This window comes from Callithrix jacchus, chromosome 21, assembly GCF_049354715.1.
Source record: "Callithrix jacchus isolate 240 chromosome 21, calJac240_pri, whole genome shotgun sequence".
Taxonomy (NCBI): Eukaryota; Metazoa; Chordata; class Mammalia; order Primates; family Cebidae; genus Callithrix; species Callithrix jacchus.
Genome location: NC_133522.1, coordinates 47,296,812 through 47,314,374, shown reverse-complemented (window position 1 = coordinate 47,314,374; position 17,563 = coordinate 47,296,812). Strand labels below are relative to the sequence as shown.

At 53.5% G+C, this 17,563-nt stretch overlaps 1 protein-coding gene across 3 annotated transcripts in view; it reads left to right on the top strand.

Moving 5' to 3' along the window:
• TMPRSS2 (transmembrane serine protease 2) overlaps positions 1-16,986 on the top strand; it is a 42,508-nt gene extending 25,522 nt beyond the window's left edge. For all 3 annotated transcript variants that reach the window (XM_035282940.3, XM_008986722.5, XM_035282941.3), the window contains 9 exons: positions 1,411-1,537; positions 2,707-2,817; positions 6,067-6,110; positions 8,202-8,373; positions 9,647-9,822; positions 10,880-10,975; positions 13,086-13,228; positions 13,724-13,876; positions 15,428-16,986. In XM_035282940.3, the coding sequence (XP_035138831.1) occupies positions 1,411-1,537; positions 2,707-2,817; positions 6,067-6,110; positions 8,202-8,373; positions 9,647-9,822; positions 10,880-10,975; positions 13,086-13,228; positions 13,724-13,876; positions 15,428-15,439 (1,034 nt within the window). In that variant the 3' untranslated portion in view covers positions 15,440-16,986. The remainder of the gene's footprint in view (positions 1-1,410; positions 1,538-2,706; positions 2,818-6,066; positions 6,111-8,201; positions 8,374-9,646; positions 9,823-10,879; positions 10,976-13,085; positions 13,229-13,723; positions 13,877-15,427) is intronic.
• The last annotated feature ends 577 nt before the right edge of the window (positions 16,987-17,563 follow it).

The window sequence follows — 17,563 nt, the reverse complement described above, 5'->3', positions numbered from 1 at the left end:
CCCAGCCAGAAGTTCCCTAAAACTCTGGGTGGTGGTTACTTCTAGGGAGGAAGAGAAGGGATTGGGAATAGGGAGTGGCTTCAATGGTGTTTATAATGTTTTGTCTCTTGAAATAAAAGAGCCGAGATCATTTTAGCAGAATATTGATTAATTTCGAGTCTCCTGGACAATTTGTTGCTCAAAGTGGTCTCTTAAAGAACACTTTAAAAAAACCTTTTTATCTTTTGATTATTTATTTAGTCATTCATTTGTTGAGACAGAGTTTTGCTCTGTCACCCAGGCTGGAGTGCAGTGATGCAATCTCAGCTCACTGCAACCTCTACCTCCCAGGTTCAAGCAATTCTCCTGCCTCAGCCTCTTGAGTAGCTGGGATTACAGGTGTGTGCCACCACACGGGGGTAATTTTTGCATTTTAGTAGAGATGGGGTTTCACCATGTTGAGCAGGCTGGTGATTTGCCTACTCCTGGCTTCAGGTGATCCACCCACCTCGGCCTCCCAAAGTGTTGGGATTACAGGTGTGAGCCACCACACCTTACCTATCTTATTTATTTTTAAAAACAGTTTATTGAGATATAATTTATGTGCCATACAATTCAAGTATATAATTCAGTGCTTTTTATATATAAAACATATATATAATAGCTTATTGTGATACAATTTTTCATATAAAACAGCTTATTGAGTAATTTGTGTATCATAAAATTTAAATATATAATTCACTGGCTTTTATATAGTCACAAATACGTGCAACTATCACCACAGCCAATTTTAGGATATTTTTATCAGCTCATAAAGAAACCCCAGACCCTTGAACTATCACCCATATCCCTCCTCCCAGCCCGTCCCTCCTAAGCATCTACTCATCTACTTTGTGTCTATAGATTTCCTACTCTAGGCATTCCATTTCCTGCTCGCTCTGGGATCGTGCATGATGTGGACTCCTGCAACATGAGCGGGATTCCGGGTGGCCGGGACCATGCAATATGTCTGGCTCCTTTCATTGAGCGTAGTGGCTTCAGGACTCATGGGCAGCCTGTGTGTGAATGTCATTCCCTCCTCTGGCTGGATCGTATTCCATCATATACTTGGACATATCCTATTCTGCTCACCCAGCCGTTGGTGGGTGCTTGGAGTATTTTTGCCTTCTTAAGCTGTTTTAAGAGGCCTGCAGTGAACATTTGTACAAGTTTTTAACCCAATGACTGCTTTCAATTCTTTTGTGTAGAGAGCACTTTTTAGCAGAAAAAGAATAGATCCATGGTCGCCCTTTGTGTGCGGTCAGTACCTTGAGAGGAGCAAACTCTGTGCTGCCACCCCCAGAGCCGTGGGGGAGCGCGGGGCTTGGGCGGCAGTTGGACCGAGTTGGGACAACCGTTTGAAACTCATGCAGGCTCCTCCTTCTCATGCAGTTCGCCTCTACGGACCAAACTTCATCCTTCAGGTGTACTCATCTCAGAGGAGGTCCTGGCACCCTGTGTGCCAAGACGACTGGAACGAGAACTACGGGCGGGTGGCCTGCAGGGACATGGGCTACAAGTGAGTATGGGGCAGCATCGCCAGTGACAGGGACAGACAGCAGAAACACGAGCACACCCTCTCTCTGCCTCCCTGTGGAAGCGCCGGCACATGAGTGCTGGGGACAGTTGTCACCTTCCAAAAGCTGAGCCCTGTAACCAGCAGGTGGAACTTACTGAGCTGGGACTGTGCCCAGCACAGGGCCCTCGGCTCACTGCCACCCTGCCCTGCCTCCTCCTTGGCCTCTGGTTGTTTGGGAGTGCCCCGTGCTGTGGTCACTGGGTCAGGGGTGCAGGCTGAGGGTATGAGGTGCCTCTTTTTCCAAGGTGCCTCTCAGCCAGGGTCCATTCACCTCCCTGGGTAGAGGTTGGGCCAGCGCAGCTGGCAAGCAGGGTTGGGCTGGGGAGAGCAGCAGAGACGAATCCTGTGCCAGTTTCACTGCATTTGGGATCCATGGAAGGCTTTTGAGCTGGGGAGAGAATCGATCAATCAGATGTATACTTTAAAAGTGTCATTCCTGCTTGTAGCCCTGAGGGAAAGTGGGAAGGCTTAAGGGGACGTGTGCCCCCTGTCAGTGGTTCCTAGCTGGGGCGGAGGGTGGAGGTTATCACTTATCAGCACTGCCTGGGGAGGCCTCAGGCATTGGGGGACAGGCTGGCAGGATTCTACTGCCACTTTGTTTTCTACGGGAAGGTCCCCAGGTGATTTCCATGCCATTTTAGGGTATGCAACATGCCAGTTTTCAGAATGAATTACCACTTGATGAGAAAGTTGGTGTCTTAGCTATGCTATCCCGAAACAGCAGGGGTGAATGACACAGCAAAGTCCCTATCATGGCCTAGGAACCTGTGGAATTGGTAGTTGGAGACATATTAACATCAGTACCTTGTATTATATTAAATGTATGTAGGACTACACATTCCTGTGACCTTCTCATTGTTTCTTGATCCTCACCTGGATTAGAAACACAATTGGTAGAGGAATCCTACCTGGAGCTCTAGGGTTATTAAATCGGAAAATTGTTACAATATTGTAGCACTTGGTTAGAACTTGTGATTTTTTTTCCCCCAAAATGCTAAGGTTTTTCCCTTATTCTGAGGGGTATAGGAGAGGAATTATGACATAGCATAGGATTTGCATTTGTTTATGCCTTAACCATTACCATAGATAAGGTTTTCTGTCTCTTGTAGGAATAGTTTTTACTCTAGCCAAGGAATAGTGGATGACAGCGGGGCCACGAGCTTCATGAAACTGAACCTGAGTGCCGGCAATGTTGATATCTACAAAAAACTCTACCACAGGTATTGGGTGATCTCTTTGAAAAATTTTGGAATGAAATCGACTAGGAGGCACCATGGGGAACCACTGTGCTGAGTCTGATTTCTCTAAGCTGCAGTCCTCTGTCTGGATGGGTTTTGCATGGGGAGGAGATTCAAGTCTGATCAGGACTGGTAGAAAGTGGCTGAGGTTTCTCTGCTCAGCCTCTATGGTCTGCCATCGTTGGTAGCGGATAACATGGCCACATTGACATTCAACTCTATTCCCCTCTGCTGTTCAGACATTTAGAGCTGTGCCTATTATGTCAGGGCGTGGTTCTAGGAGTCCAAGGTGATATCCCAGTGTCCCAGGGCATGGTTCTAGGAATCCAAGGTGATATCCCAGTGTCCCAGGGCGTGGTTCTAGGAATCCAAGGTGATACCCCAGTGTCCCAGGGCGTGGTTCTAGGAATCCAAGGTGATATCCCAGTGTCCCAGGGCCTGGTTCTAGGAATCCAAGATGATATCTCAGTGTCCCAGGGCGTGGTTCTAGGAATCCAAGGTGATACCCCCGTGTCCCAGGGCCTGGTTCTAGGAATCCAAGATGATACCCCAGTGTCCCAGGGCATGGTTCTAGGAATCCAAGGTGATATCCCAGTGTCCCAGGGCGTGGTTCTAGGAATCCAAGGTGATACCCCAGTGTCCCAGGGCGTGGTTCTAGGAATCCAAGGTGATATCCCAGTGTCCCAGGGCGTGGTTCTAGGAATCCAAGGTGATACCCCAGTGTCCCAGGGCGTGGTTCTAGGAATCCAAGGTGATATCCCAGTGTCCCAGGGCCTGGTTCTAGGAATCCAAGATGATATCTCAGTGTCCCAGGGCGTGGTTCTAGGAATCCAAGGTGATACCCCCGTGTCCCAGGGCCTGGTTCTAGGAATCCAAGATGATACCCCAGTGTCCCAGGGCATGGTTCTAGGAATCCAAGGTGATATCCCAGTGTCCCAGGGCGTGGTTCTAGGAATCCAAGATGATACCCCAGTGTCCCAGGGCGTGGTTCTAGGAATCCAAGGTGATACCCCAGTGTCCCAGGGCGTGGTTCTGGGAATCCAAGATGATATCCCAGTGTCCCAGGGCGTGGTTCTAGGAATCCAAGATGATATCTCAGTGTCCTAGCTAGGGTGACTACTCATCCCCGTTTGCCAGGGACTTCACGGGCTTCAGCAAGGAAAGTCCTGCTCTGTTCCGGGCAGCGGGGTGGCTGGTCCCCTTGGCCCCAGCCCTGGGATAGCAGTGTTAGAGGGTGCTCTGCCAGGGGCGGGCAGCATTCTGGTGACCTGGGAATGAGTCATGGTGTGTCCAGGGGGTGTAAGTGGGCACAAGCCTCAGGTCACGTGATGGATGACGAAGAAGAGTTGGACCTAGGCTATTCCTTTCTCTTTGCACATGGGTAAGACATTTGCAGTCTGGCTATGATTGCTGCTGTTATGAGGGTTTTCTGATGTGAAAGATACACAATGTCCTTTGCCCATGGGTTCTCCTTGCCTCCTAGGTCCACAGGGCTCATCCCTGGCATCTAGGTGTCACCTCCCTGCCCTCCAGGTGCCAGGTGCTGCATTTCAGGGAGGACGCACTAATCACCCCATACCACCTTTCCTCTGAGTGGGAGGCTGGGGCAGGTTTGCATTCCTGGGGGCCACTGGCAGAGGTGTCTGGGGGCCTGACTTCCACTGCAGCCTGCTGTCCTGGGGAATGTGGCGTGGCAAGCCCAGTGGGGAGGGCCGTGCACGGCCAGGTGTACCCGTGACAACGGCAGGGCTGCGGTTTGTCTCTGTGGAGAAGCTAAACACAGCTGCCTGGGCACTCTGTAAATGCTGAGTGGTTCTTTGTCTTCCTGGGTTACACACGGAGGCAGGGCGCCAAGTCCAGCCAGGCAGGGGCGGGGGGAGGAGAGGAGGTGCCACCATCCCTTGGCAAGAGCACTGGGAACTCACAAGGTAGCTGGAGGGCTTGGAAGAAAGAAGAGAAGGCCATTGTCTGCTGGATTCTCTTCTGTCTCCGTGGTGGCGGTGGGGGCGGGGCCACTTCTTTTCCTTTCTATGGGCAGGAGTTGCCCTTTGATGCCTGAGTTCTTGGCTTGCTTTCTGTCAGGCTTCTGTGAATAACCACATGTGCCCTGGTGCTGTGACCACACAGGGCTGTCTCTACTGACCTTAGGATTCTTAGAAAATGTCTTCTCTTAAAGGGAACATGTCTCTGCTTGGCCATGTCAGTGCCCCAGAGCCAGAGTCCACCTGGAATGCACCTGCTGTCACTGGGAACCTGGGGGGTGAGCCTCAGTAAGAGGGTGTGAGGAAGGACCTCTTAGTGCCAGGCTGGGGCTCCTGTGAGGTGGTTTGGGGCAGTTGGAGGAGGCAGCGCTTTGCTCTTGGATTGGATGCTCTCGGGAAGCAGGGGTCATTCTGTGATGGCTGCTTTATGATGTTTTTTCTAGGAGGAGGTTGGAATGAGGCTGGGCTAAAGCTGTGATTGGTAAAGACAGGTCTGTTGCTCCAGTTAGCCAGGAAGGGAGGAGATGGATGTCAGGTCGTGGTTTTGTGGTTCTGACAAGGTTCCTGTTCCGTCTGTGCAGACATCCTTTCAAAGGAGGCTCCTGGTGTCTCGCCCCATCTGGGCCATGCAGTGCTCAGTGAAACTGTTCACGTTCCGCAGAGCACACGGTCCCGCTGTCAGGGCCGGGCCAGCTCTGCGTGTCGGGGGCTGCTTCTTTCCTTCTCAGCAGATCCCTGGAAAGTCACAGCAGGATGAAATGCATCTGTTACTTCCTCTTCGTCCATGACCTGGGATATTTGACTCCCAAATGAGTGACTTAACGTTTCTTCTAATCCCAGGCAAATTATTGGTTATATTGCTTTCAGCACTCCAAATGTAAAGCAGTCATATGAGCCCAGAAGTTTCCAAGCGACTTCCTTACAGAATTAGAAGATGATTTTCAGTTCTAAGAGGAAGAATGAAAACTAGTGTTATTGTATGCTGACCCTCAGAACTGCCCTAGGAGTTGGTATAGTTTTAAGAGAGGTTAAGTAACTTGCCCGAGGTCACACAGCGGGGATGTGAGCCACGTACCTTGGCTCAGTGTCTGGTCTTTCCCACTGTCCCTTTGTGGATTTACTTACCTTGTTGGAGTTGTAAGTAGCAGAGGAGAGGGAATTTGGAAGAAATGACTGATTTCTAAGCCTGTGAGAGGCAGGTGACCCCTCACTCACTATGGTGACCTGAATTTCCCCTGTTCTTTTGTAGTGGTACCTGTTCTTCAAAAGCAGTGGTCTCTCTGCGCTGCGTAGGTAAGTGCGTCTGGATTCCCTCCCTTGATCCTTCTAACTAGGACACACTCTCCACCTTCAGAACGGGACTCCCTGTGTCTCTGGGGAATGGAGAGGGAAGGAGGTGGGGTCGGGGGTTGGGATGTGCCCAGCAGCCTCTAGCTCTCTCCAAGGAGCTCCTGGTTTGGATTTTGGTGGCTTGTAGACACCTTCAGTCTTGGGTCCAAGGGACACCCCCTGAGGTCAGGCATGCTCAGGAAGCTGACAAGGCCCTATGCTTTGTGCCACCTGTGAGCTGGAGACTCGGCAGGTGAGAGTGAAGGGGGTGCCGTTAGTGAGCCCTGGCAGCCGCGGAATGTGGACTTGGAGCATCTGCAGGGCTGTGGTCCAGCACCGTGGTGTGGCCACCAGGCATTCAGCAGCCAGTGGGACCCGGGAGGAGGGACGAGCCCGGAGATCAAACACGCTCTTGTGTCTTCACTGCTGAATTTTGGACACAGGCTTAGATTTGGGTGTCTGCATCTCTGTTTGGAGTGCTTACAGTTTCTAAACCATGTGCAAGTCCGGGAGCCGCCGTCCCTCACATCCTCGGGGGTGGCCAGTGCTGGGGTGGTGGTCCTGGGCTCAGCTTTTCATTCGAAGAGGTGGAAGGTGCTGACAGTCACTTCCCTGCAGGCCTGGGCTCAGGCCTTCTTTAGGTCCTGAGTGGGGGTCCAGCACAGCCCCAAGGGTGAATGGCACCTGCCCTGCCCTGCCCTCTGCCCGTTCACCCAACTCACGGTGGAGAAGGCACTCACACAGAGGAAGCAGGGAAGGCGGCAGGCCTCACTCACCCCTCACCTCCTCACTCACCCCCTCACTCACCCATCCCCTGACCTACCCCCTGACCTACCCCCTCACTCATCCCTCATTCACCCCCTCAGTCACTCCCTCACTCCCCCCTCACTCACCCCTCACTCACCTCCTCACCCACGCCCTCACCCACCCCCCACTCACCCCCTCACTCATCTCCTCACTCACCCCCTCACTCATCTCCTCACTTACCCCCTCACTCATCCCCTCACTCACCCCCTCATTCATTCCCTCACTCATCACGTCATTCAGCTCCTCACCCACCCCCTCACCCACCCCCTCACTCAGCCCCTCACCCACCCCCTCATTCACCCCCCACTCATCCCCTCACTCATCTCCTCACTCACCCCCTCACTCACCCCCTCACTCATCTCATCACTCACCCCCTCACTCACCCCCTCACTCATCCCCTCACTCACCCCCTCACTCACCACCTCACTCACCCCCTCACTCACCCCCTCACTCATCCCCTCACTCACCCCTCACTCACCCCCTCACTCACCCCCTCACTCACCCCCTCGCTCACCTCTCACTCACCTCCTCACCCCTCATCCACTCCCTCACTCACCCCTCACCCACCCCCTCACCCACCTCCTCACTCACCTTCTCACCCACCCCCTCACTCACCCCCTCACTCACCTCCTCACTCACCCCCTCACTCACCTCCTCACTCACCCCCTCACTCACCTTCTCACTCACCTCCTTACTCAGACCCTGGACCCCTCATTCACCCCTTTACCTCCTCATCCACCCCCTCACCCCCTCAACTCACCACCTCACCCCCTCACTCACCCTCTCACCCCCTCATTCACCTCCTCATTCACCCCTTCATCCTCTCACCCACCCTGTAATCCCCTCACCCCTCACCTCCGCACTCACTCCCAGCCCTGTCCCTCCCATCTTCCTTTTCTTTGTGTGGGAATCTGGGGCCCCTGGGTGGTGTCAGTGCCTCCAAGACCCTAGGAGCCAAGACCTCGTTACCCAGGACACCCCCACCTGGCTCCCAGGAGGAGACTCTGTTGGGTCACAAGAGTGTTCAGGGATGTGTGCTCCTGGGTCTGGGTGGGCTGGAGGTGCGTCCTCCCTTCCCCAAGCAAGAAGAGACCCCTCCCAGGAGACCCCTGTGTCCGACACCAGCAGTGGTGCCCCTGCCTCCTGTCCTGTCCTTGCACCAGGGGAGACCCTTATGGGGGAGGGTGCTGGGTGACTGGGTAGCTTCTTCTGGTCTCACCCCACTGGCCTCCTGTTTGTCACCCTCAGCCTGTGGGGTCACCTTGAACTCAAGCCGCCAGAGCAGGATCGTGGGTGGTGTGACAGCATCCGAGGGGGCGTGGCCCTGGCAGGTCAGCCTGCACGTCCAGAACGTCCACGTGTGTGGAGGCTCCATCATCACCCCCGAGTGGATTGTGACAGCCGCCCACTGCGTGGAAAAGTATGCCAGGGCGATGTGGGCCAGGTGGGGGCTCCAGGCTCCCGGGCGGTGCGGGCTGCGTGGGGCTCCAGGCTGGCCTCCTACAGCCCTGTGACCTTGAGTGGGGTCTCCATCCTTGCAGCCCGGGGTCCTTGTGTTTAAATGGGGGGAGTACTGTAGTTCTGGGGCACCAGGTGCGCTCGTGCTGGGCAGTGCACGGCTGTGTCATCCTTCAGCATGTATGCACTGTGTGTCCCTTGCAGGCGGGGTGAAGGTGCAGGTGGGACATTCTCCACCAGGTTGCTGTGACCCGCTTTCCTTCCAGCCACTGTCCTGCCCTTGAGCAAAGTCCCTGCCCCCGAGGTCTCCTCTCTCCAAAACGCTAGTCGCAGGAGACAGCACACTCAGACCGGTGCGGGGGCCTCAGGCTGCCCTGCTGGAAAGTCCCTGGGGTGAAGTGCTCTGGCTCACAGCACAGCTCATGCTGAGGGTTGGGCAGGGGTGAGACTACCTTGCATTTGTGGAAGCTACCACCCCCTCCCCTTTTTCTTAAACACATAATGATTTTGGTCACATGCTGCTTTGGAGGAGGCCTCACTCGGAGGATGTATTTTTCTGCCTTAAAGAGAGGCTGAACTGGGTTTGACTCTTGGCCCAGTACTTTCTGGCTGCAAGGCCTTAGGCCAGTCACTCAATGTCTCTGATCCATGGCGTCTGCCCCATGAGGTGGGCGTGCCCTGCTCCTCTCCTCTCGGGCTGTTGTGAAGGAAGAAAGGGCTGTTACCCAAGGGTGCTCCCTTCTCTCCCCTCTTCACACCCCGGGTGTGCTGGGCCCTCTAGGAGCTGGGATTCTCTTAAGAGGAAAACACCTAGATAAAGGAAATGGTTTGGTTGATATTGAAGTTCAAGTCTGTTCATCAGTACCCATTTATTAAACACATACCCTGTGCCAAAAAATGCTTTGACATATAAAGGAAGATAAGGGCCAGTCCTGCTGGAGATGGCCATGAAAGCCCGGGGAAGGATGTGGGCCCCGTTGTGAGTGCTGCAGGTTCCTCGAAGGTGACACAAGAGCCAGAAAGAGGGACGAGGTTGGGGGCTGAGGCAGGGACTCCGGGTGGGGGGAGTGTCGGGGAGCAGGGGAGGCCGAGCCCCCCCTCCACCGTCCCCCTGTGTGGCTTTTGGTGAGTCATCCTGCCTCTGGGTGTCTTGCCTCCAGCTTCTGAGGTTGGAAGTTCACCGCCGAGGGCTCCCTGTTTGTGGCTCTGAGATACTGAGCCTTCCCCTCTTCCAGACCTCTGAACAACCCGCGGCATTGGACGGCATTTGTGGGGATTCTCAGCCAATCTCTCATGTTCTATGGAAGTGGACACCGAGTAGAAAAAGTGATTTCTCACCCAAGTTACGACTCCCAGACCAAGAACAATGACATTGCGCTGATGAAGCTGCAGACGCCTCTGACTTTCAGCGGTACGCGTGGGTCGGGCTTGGCAAGCAAGTTGGCCGAATTTAAGGAGGTGTCATTGGAAATGACACTCGTGCTGTGCTAAATGGGAGAGAAGCAGTGAGGGTGGCGTGCAGCGGGTGACACATGGGAGAGGCTCGAAGACGCTGAGAGCACCTGCCACCTTCTGGGGGAGGCAGCAGCCGCTACATCTGTTCTGTGCTGTACTGAGTGGCAGTGACTCAAGCCAGACACAGAAAAGGCTGGAGCAGGGCTTTCCCACTGTAGCACTCGTGGCATCGGGGGCGGCTCTGCTGTGGGGCTGTTTTGTACCTCATAGGATGTTTAGCAGTGTCCCCAGCCCCTACCCACTGGAGGCCAGCGGCTCCCAAGTTGTGACAACCAATGTTGTCTGCTGGCATTGCCAAACTTCACCCTTGAGGCAAAGTCACTTCCAGTTGAGAACGACTGGCCTAAAATGTGTAAAGATCCTTGATTTTTAAAGATACATTCTTAAAGCAAGATGCTTAATTTAGAACAAACATGCTTTCTCTTAGCTTATTTAGTCCAACTCTGGTCCATCCAAGGGTCTGGAATGTTCTAGACCCATTTGGATGCAGAAACAGCAAAACCTCACCCCTCCCTATAACATGCCTGCATTCACGTTGGGAAATGGTTCCCATATAGAAAAGCAAACGCATGAGCAGTGGTGCGATGTCCTGTACGGGCCTCGGGGGAGAAAGCGGCTCCATCGTCCTTTTGGCTACTGTCTCCTGTGAGTCTTCTGCGTCTTGGTGACCTGGAGATGTGTACTTTTAGGAGCAGAGCTAGCAAATAATTCCACTTATAGGCAGAACTAGAAAATAATTTCACTTATAAGTAGCATAACTTCTTGCCTGCCAGAAGGAGGGGTCTGGCAGGGGCAGAAAGTGAGAGTGTGGGGCTTGTTGGGATTCAGGGTCCTCTGGGCAGGGTGGTCAGGGTGCCAGGCCCAGCAGCTGCATGTGGGAAGTCCAGGTGGAGACATAGGCTGAGGCCTTGGGTGAGACCGTCCTGGCTCACTGTTTTCTCTTCTTGAAACAGACGCAGTAAAACCTGTGTGTCTGCCCAACCCAGGCATGAATCTGGATCCGGAGCAGCCCTGCTGGATTTCCGGGTGGGGGGCCACTGAGGAGAAAGGTGAGGCTCCCGGGCATGCAGGTCTGCAGGGCCCACAGATGGAGCATTGGGTTCGGGAGTGGGAGGTCCAGGTTTGAATCCCAGTTTTACTACTCAATGATTGGATGACTTTGGGTGATTCCCCCCGACCCACTCCTTGTGCCTCAGTTTCTCCATATGCTAAATGCAGAAATCCTGCCCAGCCTACCTAGTACACGGTGTTCTTATTACGACCAAATGCAGCAGCATGCGGAACGGCTTTTGAAGTATCTAGGTCACACGAGGTTAGAGGTGCAAGGTCTCCCGCGTTGCACCTGTTGTGAGTTAAGAGCTGCCCTGGAAATCCCACCGAAGCCTTCATGGCTGAGTGGCCGTGGGCTTGGTGAGGATGGGCTTCCTGGACCTCTGGTGGCCACATCTAAGCCTTGTCTTCTGCCCTGATAACCACAGAGAGGGGCCCACTCGGCGCCTTTCAGTTGCAATCTGCGTTTCTCTCTGACAGTCTTTCAAATGAAGGGAGCCCAGGTGCTTCATTTTTATGGAGGGCTGGGAGTGCTTAGGTCCATTCTACGTATTGTTTATATCCTTCTCAAAAGCGTCCGGACCAGACAGACAACAAATCCTTTCAAACAAGGGGAAAAGTACAAAGATTGGGTGACTTGGAGGGAGTGTCAGGGGAGGTGGTGGGGGGCATCCTGGCACCTCATCAGCAGAAACTTACTGCAGTGGAGCCCAGGCTGGGCGAGGCCTCATGGAACCCAAGATGAAGGAATATCAACAAACATTTGTGTGCACCTGTGCCTAGCGTGGGCTGGGTGCTACTCAGGTGCCAGGAATGCAGAAGTGAACAGAGCAAGACAGACATCTCTGCTCTCAAGAGCTTCAAGTCCCTTGTGGATGTGGGGAGGGGCAGGTGTGGTCAGACAGACAGGAGACAAACAACTGAGTGAGGTACTTCCAAATATCTGAGAGTGAGGATTGCATGGACCTGGCTACTTTAAAGGGGTGGTCAAGGAAGGCTTCTCAGAAGAGGTGGCATTTGAGTTGAGACTCAAATGGCAGAAATGTGTACGAAAAGGCTAGCACATGTATCTTAAGGCGTGGTGATGAAAGGGCCAAGGAGGTGGGCTGGGGCCAGACTGCATGGCTTATGGATTATGGTGAAGTCGTCAACTTCTCATCTGCTTGAGGTAGGGAGGTCGTGAGCAGGGGAGCGCTGTGATCTGGCAGCTGTGCAGGGAGTCACAGGAAGGGTGAGAATGAATGGATGAGATGATGACGGTGACGAGGCCATTGCTGTGATTTCCTGAGGCAGGAAGGCAGGTGCAGGCGTGGACGTGGAGACATGACGGTGCATTTGGGGTAGAGCCACCAGACTTGCTGATGGGTTGCATGTCTGTGGGACAGGGAGTGAGAAGTCAGGGAACGTGGCTTTCCACTCTGTGACTGAAGCCCCAGAGTGGCGGGTGGTGCCCTTTTCCAAGCCACAGAATATGGGTTGGTGAGAATTTGCGGTGGGAGAGGGTGCAATGGGTGGTTCTGGTTTGGCACGTTAGGCCCACATTGCCCAGGAGATACCCACGGGGGGAGCAGCAAAGCGAGAGTAGTAGATGCAGAGGCAGCAGGCGCACACCACGTCTTGAGAAGTTCTAACATGCAGAGGAGCTGAGAAGCAGGTGGTGTAGGGAGGGTCATGTGCGCTCCAAACGGGTGTGTGGCAGAGGAGAAACAGGAGCCCCTGTGTCCTGGGCAGGGTTCTGTGAGGAGCAGGAAAGTGGTTCAGTAGAACCAAGCCATCAGGTGAATGAGAAGAGGATTGCATGGCACTGAGGGAGCCCTGTAGCTTCAGAGCTGGGAAGTTCTTTCCCTGCAGCTAAACTCCAGAGCTGCATTCAAGACAGGCACTGCCAGCGGTAAGGAGAATCCAGGTTCCCCAGGAGAGGGCTTGGTGCTAGGATGGGCTGACAGGGGGGCAGGGCTGGATAGAGGGGTGTGACCATCGCAGGGCAGGGCTGGAGAGAGTGGTGTGGCCACCTGCATAGTGTGTATGGAGGTCTCAGGGAGGGAAGCGTACTCTCCCTGAGAGAGCTGCTGGCAACACTGGGAGCTCACCAAGTCCCCCTGTCCTTAGGGAAGACCTCAGATATGCTGAATGCTGCCATGGTGCCTCTCATTGACCCGCAGAGATGCAACAGCAGATATGTCTACAACAACCTGATCACGCCCGCCATGATCTGTGCCGGCTTCCTGAAGGGGACCGTCGATTCCTGCCAGGTCATTCAACGTTTTCATTCTACTTTGCGCCTTGCCAGATCCTACTGAAACCGCCGAGAGACAGGGCATTCTTGGGGTCAGCAGAGCCTCCTCGGGGACATGGGGCCAGCTTGGGGCAGCCATGGGAAGCGATGGCCATGAACAGGGCAAACGCTTCGGTAACAGAAGCAAGTACAGCCAACAAAGCCTGCACGCCACGTGCCTTCTGAAAAACGGAGTTAGCAAGTGTCAGTGGAACAGAAACAAGTATTTAGGCCATTTTAAATTACGAACAGCAATTTATTTAGTAACCATTAGCGCGTACAGATTAAAATTCACGGCCGGGGTTGTGTCTTTGGGGGTTACCATCACCCCTTGTTGGTGGGGATTCGAAGCCCACACGATCACTCGTAACTCACACTGCGACCCACGCCCCCACCTCCTCTAGGCCTGGTCAGTGGTGCCAGTGGATTGTGACTTGATTTTCTGCTCTCCGTACCTTGCTGTGTCCCCCAGGGTGACAGTGGAGGGCCTCTGGTCACTTTGAAGAACAGCGTCTGGTGGCTGATCGGGGATACAAGCTGGGGATCCGGCTGTGCCAAGGCTTACAGACCAGGAGTGTACGGGAATGTGACGGTGTTCACAGACTGGATTTACCAACAAATGAGGGTAACTATCCCGTCCTCCTTCTGACTGTGTTCTCCAGTTCCTTGAGCCAAATTAGGCGCGGTTCTGCCGCCAGAAGCTGACTGCTGACCACTGGGTGGCATGAACCAAATCCTGCTTCCTCCAGCCACAGCCCCGCCCCACCCTGTACATACCCATCGCCCGTGGCCGCTCACCAGCTTCACTTGCATATTTCTCCTGGTGCTTGGGTGAAAAGCACTGGGATCGGCTCGTGTGAAACGCCTTCATGCTCTGCCGACCACACTTACTGCTGGCTCAGCTGACTCCGTTATTCCACCCAGACCACCTCACATCAAACTTTTTCTTTTTTTTGAGATGGAGTCTCACTCTGTTGCCCAGGCTGGAATGCAGTGGCACGATCTTGGCTCACTGCAGCCTTCACCTCCTGGTTTCAAGTTATTCTCCTTCCGAAGCCTCCTGAATAGCTGGGATTACAGGCACGAGCCACCACGCCCAGATAGTTTTTGTATTTTTAGTAGAGACGGTGTTTCTCCATACTGGCCAGGCTGGCCTCGAAGCCCTGACCTCAGGTGATTCACCTGCCTCAGCCTCCTAAAGTGCTAGGATTACAGGTGTGAGCCACCGCCCTTGGCCTCACATAAAACCTTTGATTTATAGAGAGCAGAGGAAAGAGCTCACTATGCCCATCCTTTTCTGGGGCTACTGAGTGGCCCCTGGGCAGCCCCCAATGTCAGGAGCACCCAGAGTTCTCCGGTGCTCCAGACTCGAGCACGAGGGAGGGTCTCAGGGGTTCTGTTTGCGCCTCATGGACATCTCTGCTTAGCAGAGCCCCTGGCCTTGGGCATTGCCCAGATAGCGGGTGAAAACAAGATCCTCTCATCTGAGGGGCCTGAGGACCTGTGGTTTTCTCAGATTTCTATGCTCTCCAGGGCTGGGCTACTAGTGGAAGAAAACGCTCTATTCTGTCTCCTCTCAAGTCTCCCAAGACGCCTGGTCTGTTGAAGGACGAGCAGAGCCAGGGAGCACTTCCCGCTAGGGCCCGACCTGTGTCTCCTTCAGATGACACGTGGGACTCAGGGCCTTCCCATGACCAGGGACCCAGCTGGCCCTCGCCGGGCACAGGACCCAGTGCTGGAAACAGATGACCCCAGGGGGCGGCAGGGCAGGCGGGAAGCTGGTAGGGCTGAGACAGTCAGCCAGGCTGAGGGGTGGACTCATGTCAGGTTGGAGCTAGAAAATGAGTGGGTGTGTTTGGCAAATGCGGGTAAGTCCCATGGCTGTGCGGGGAGGGGAGGGCTGTGTGGCAGGAGAGCAGACGGGGAAGCCCAGACTCTGCTGAAGAGATGCCCCTCACACCACCTCTGCATGCACTGCCCGCTCCTCCCACAGCTCCTGCCCCGCCATGCTCAGCCTCACTCTGACCTCCGTGCTGGAGAGAAACATGATCCCTTTGTGCTATCGAACTTGCTTATTTGGTTTCTAAGCACTTCATGTGAATCTAAAGGGAAAAAAATTTTTTTTCTACCTTTGTTTGCCTTAAGAAAATAACACTTTTTCCCCCTATTTGAACAGGCAGACGGCTAATCCGCATCGTGTTCGTCCCCGGCGTGGCTCTGCAAGAACACAAAGGGGCTGGTTTGGCTTCCCCATGCATGATTTACTCTTCGAGATGATTCAGAGGTGGCTTCGTTTTTATTAATCAGTCAGCGTGTCTGGCTTTGGCACTCTCTGCCGTTCTGTGCAGGCTTCAGGGGCTCCCCTGCCCGGCCTGCTCTCCCTAACTCCTTGTCCACAAGGGGTGATGGCCAGCTGCTTGTGGGCATGGCAGCCAAGTGTGGAGGGGAGGGTGGAGTCTGCCCTGTCGGGATCTTCCTTTGGAATCCTTTCTAGGGGCTGTTGCCTCTCAGCTGCTGGATGGCTTGAGATGGAAAGGGAAAGACATGGGAAGGGAAACAGCCAGGTGGCACCTGCAGCGGCTGCCCTCTGGGGCCACTTGGGTAGCGCCCCCCAGCGTAGCTCTCCACAAGGGACTTTTGCTGATTGGTTCTTAGTGCCTTAGCAGCCCCAGATGGTGGCCCGAAAAAAAGGGACCAGCCCTTCATGGGTGGTGACGTGGCAGTCACTTGTAAGGGGAACAGAAACCTCTCTGTTCTTACTGGGTGACAGTGTAGGCAGTGGCTTCCCTTGGTGCAAGGGAAGCAATTGCAAAGGTACTTGCCCTGAGCACTCCTGGTGCAGGTCTCCACCTGCACATCTAGTGGGGCACCTCCTCATCCTCCCCAACCCTGCTCCCACCGCCCTGGAGATTGCACATGCCCCTTGGTCCTGGCAGGATGCTAAGTCTGGCACCTTGTTTGGCCTCTTTAGGCCTGCTGGTCACTGGAAATTGAGGTCCATGGGGGAAATCCAAGATGTTCAGTTTAAGGTACACTGTTTCAATGCTATGTTTCTACACATTGCTACCTCAGTGCTCCTGGAACCTTAGCGTTTGATGTCTCCAATCAGTTCACCTCCATTAAACTCTTTGAAACTGTGTCATCCTTGCCAAGTATGAGCAGTGGCCTATTTGAGCTACTTTGACAAAATGACTGGCTCCTGACTCAATGTTCTATCAATGACTGCGCTGAAGGAAAGTGCCCGTGGCGGCAGTGAAGAAGAGAAACATGCGTTTTGTTTTGGACTCTCTGTGGTCCCTTCCAATGCCATGAGTTTCCAGCCAGGGGAAGTGTTCCTCCTGCATTGCCAGGTGCTGTAACCATGAGCATGACTCTACCATGGTTCGGCCTCTTGGCCAAGCAGGCTGGTTTGCAAGAATGAAATGAATGATTCTACTGCTAGGACTTAACCTTGACATGGAAGGTCATGCAGGTCCAGCCTCAGGATCCATCTGTGCACATGCCTGTGCAGAGGGCAGCATTCCCAGGGACCTTGGAAACAGGTGGCATCGTAGGTGCCTGCTCCCCAAGACACATCCTAAAAAGAATTATAATAGTAAAAATGTCTTCTTTCTTTATTGCCCCTTTTTATTTATGTGACCAACTGTTTGTCTTTTTTGTATCTTTTTTAAACTGTAAAGTTCAATTATGAAAATGAATATCATGCAAATAAATTATGCAATTTTTTTCAAATAATTACTTGGGGTTCTGCCAGGCAAGCAGGACCAGCCTGTGTTTTCTTGGAAGGGGGCGATGTTGAGGCTGCTGGTCAAAGGATCAAGGTGAGGCAAAGCCGGGCTTGACCCACCTCTGGCGGTGCCCTCAGTTCCTGCAGCCTGTCCTGTTGGAGAGGTCCCTCGAATTACTCTTTACTATTGTATTAGTCTGTTTCCATGCTCCTAATAAAGACATACCTGAGATTGTGTAATTTACAAAAGAAAGAGATTTATTGGACTTATACTCCACATGGCTGGGGAGACCTCACAATCATGGCAGTGATTATAGTCCACATGGCTGGGAGACCTCACAATCATGGCAGTGATTATAGTCCACATGGCTGGGGAGACCTCACAATCATGGCAGTGATTATAGTCCACATGGCCAGGGAGACCTCACAATCATGGCAGTGATTATAGTCCACATGGCCGGGGAGACCTCACAATCATGGCAGTGATTATAGTCCACATGGCTGGGGAGACCTCACAATCATGGCAGTGATTATAGTCCACATGGCTGGGAGACCTCACAATCATGGTAGAGGGCAAGGAGGAGC